The 1,709-nt window shown below is 66.2% G+C and overlaps 2 protein-coding genes across 2 annotated transcripts in view, besides 1 other annotated feature; both read left to right on the plus strand.

The window, feature by feature from the left end:
- Tco025E_01535 (cysteine peptidase) overlaps nucleotides 1-885 on the plus strand; it is a gene marked incomplete at both ends in the record, with an annotated part of 2,045 nt that extends 1,160 nt beyond the window's left edge. Inside the window, one exon of the mRNA XM_029368473.1 lies at nucleotides 1-885. This exon is cut by the window's left edge and continues 1,160 nt beyond it. Coding sequence (XP_029231540.1) covers nucleotides 1-885 — 885 coding nt within the window.
- Nucleotides 886-1,243: 358 nt separating this feature from the next.
- Nucleotides 1,244-1,281: a microsatellite.
- A 58-nt stretch (nucleotides 1,282-1,339) lies between these two features.
- Nucleotides 1,340-1,708, plus strand: Tco025E_01536 (cathepsin L-like protein; the record flags this gene model as incomplete). Its single annotated transcript, XM_029368474.1, has 1 exon — nucleotides 1,340-1,708. A coding segment is annotated over one exon (369 nt), but the record flags the coding sequence as incomplete, so codon positions are not given.
- Nucleotide 1,709: the final 1 nt, after the last annotated feature.

Here is a 1,709-nt window from a genome sequence, read left to right on the forward strand (position 1 = left end):
GAGCAGATGCTCGTGTCGTGCGACGGCACGGACAGCGGGTGCGATGGTGGCCTGATGGACAACGCCTTCGACTGGATCGTGCAGCGGAACAACGGCGTTGTGTACACGGAGGAGAGCTACCCCTACGTGTCGGGCGGTGGCCAGGCGCCGTTGTGCAGGATGTCCGACCGCACGGCGGGCGCCGTCATCACCGGCCACGTTGACTTGCCGCAGGACGAGGACAAAATGGCCGCCTGGCTTGCTGCCCACGGCCCGCTCGCCATTGCCGTCGACGCCACCAGCTTCATGTCCTACACGGGCGGTATCGTGACGAACTGCCTCGCCGACCAGCTGAACCACGGCGTCGTGCTCGTCGGCTACAACGACAGCAGCGACCCGCCGTACTGGATCGTGAAGAACTCGTGGGGCGCGGACTGGGGCGAGGAGGGCTACATCCGCCTGCAAAAGGGCACGAACCAGTGCCTCGTGAAGGAGTACCCCTGCTCGGCGGTGGTTGGTGGTCCTGCGCCCACCCCCGACCCGAACACGACGACGACGACAAGGCCCCCGGGGCCGCCCTTCTTCGTTCAGCAGCTCTGCAGTGACCGTGTGTGCGCCGAGGGGTGCCAGAACGTGACGTTCCCTACCAATCGGTGTCTCCAGACCACCGACGGCGGTTCCGCGGTTCTCACGTGCGACACCGCCTACGTCAACGAGGAAGTCTTCCCGCTGTCCCAGAGCTGCACCGGCCCGTCGGTGACGGCTCACGTGCCACTCAACAAGTGCCTGTTGGCTCCTGGCGGCTCCGTCGAGTTCTTCTGCGGCTCCAGCTCAGCTGCCCGACTGGGTAGGGCGGACAGGCTGCGCCGCCGCCCGAAGTACCGCAGCCCCCGCCGCCGCTTCTGAGGGAGCTCTTTGTTTCTGATGTTTTTTATTTCCCTCCCCCCTCTTCTTCTTTTTTTTTTTACTATTTGGCGGGCGGCATTGAAGCGCAGACTGGGCAAAAAAGTCCCGGCAGAGTGGGTTGTTTACTGGTGTGTGTCACGGCTTTTTTTTATTGCTATTGTTGTTGTTCTGCAGAGCGGCGGACGTCTGCGCGGTCGCCGGCCCAGCCACGCGTGTGTCTTTCTATCTTGCTTGCTTCAAACGCCTGGGCGCCCACCGCTGCGGCCCCACCGCGACCGCCACGCTGCCATGCGGGGCGGAATCGCCTGGCGGTGCTCCTCCCCTGCGGCACTCGCCGCCCTGCGTGCATGCCTTTGCTCCCCACCTCGGCCCCCGCGCCCCACCCCGCACCGCGCAGGTGGATCCGGGGAAAGCTGACAAGGAAGGAAACCCACACACACACGCACAAGCAGCAATGACGGGCTCGGCGCGCACGCTGTTGCTCGTGGCCGTTCTGGTCGCCGTGCTGTGCTTCGTCCCCGCGGCGAGGGCGAGCCTGCAGGCGAGGGAGACGCTGGCGTCGCAGTTCGCGGCGTTCAAGCAGCGTCACGGCAAGGTGTACGGGAGCGCCGCTGAGGAGGCGTTCCGCCTGGGCGTGTTCAAGGAGAACCTGTTCCTTGCAAGGCTGCACGCCGCGGCAAACCCACACGCGACCTTCGGCGTCACGCCCTTCTCGGACCTCACGCGCGAGGAGTTCCGGTCACGCTACCACAACGCCGCGGCGCACTTCGCTGCGGCGCGGGGGCGCGCGAGGGGTGCCGGTGGAGGTGGCGGTTGGCGGCGCG

The sequence above is a fragment of the Trypanosoma conorhini genome, assembly GCF_003719485.1.
Source record: "Trypanosoma conorhini strain 025E chromosome Unknown Tco_14.4_contig_00052, whole genome shotgun sequence".
In the NCBI taxonomy this organism is placed as follows: domain Eukaryota; phylum Euglenozoa; class Kinetoplastea; order Trypanosomatida; family Trypanosomatidae; genus Trypanosoma; species Trypanosoma conorhini.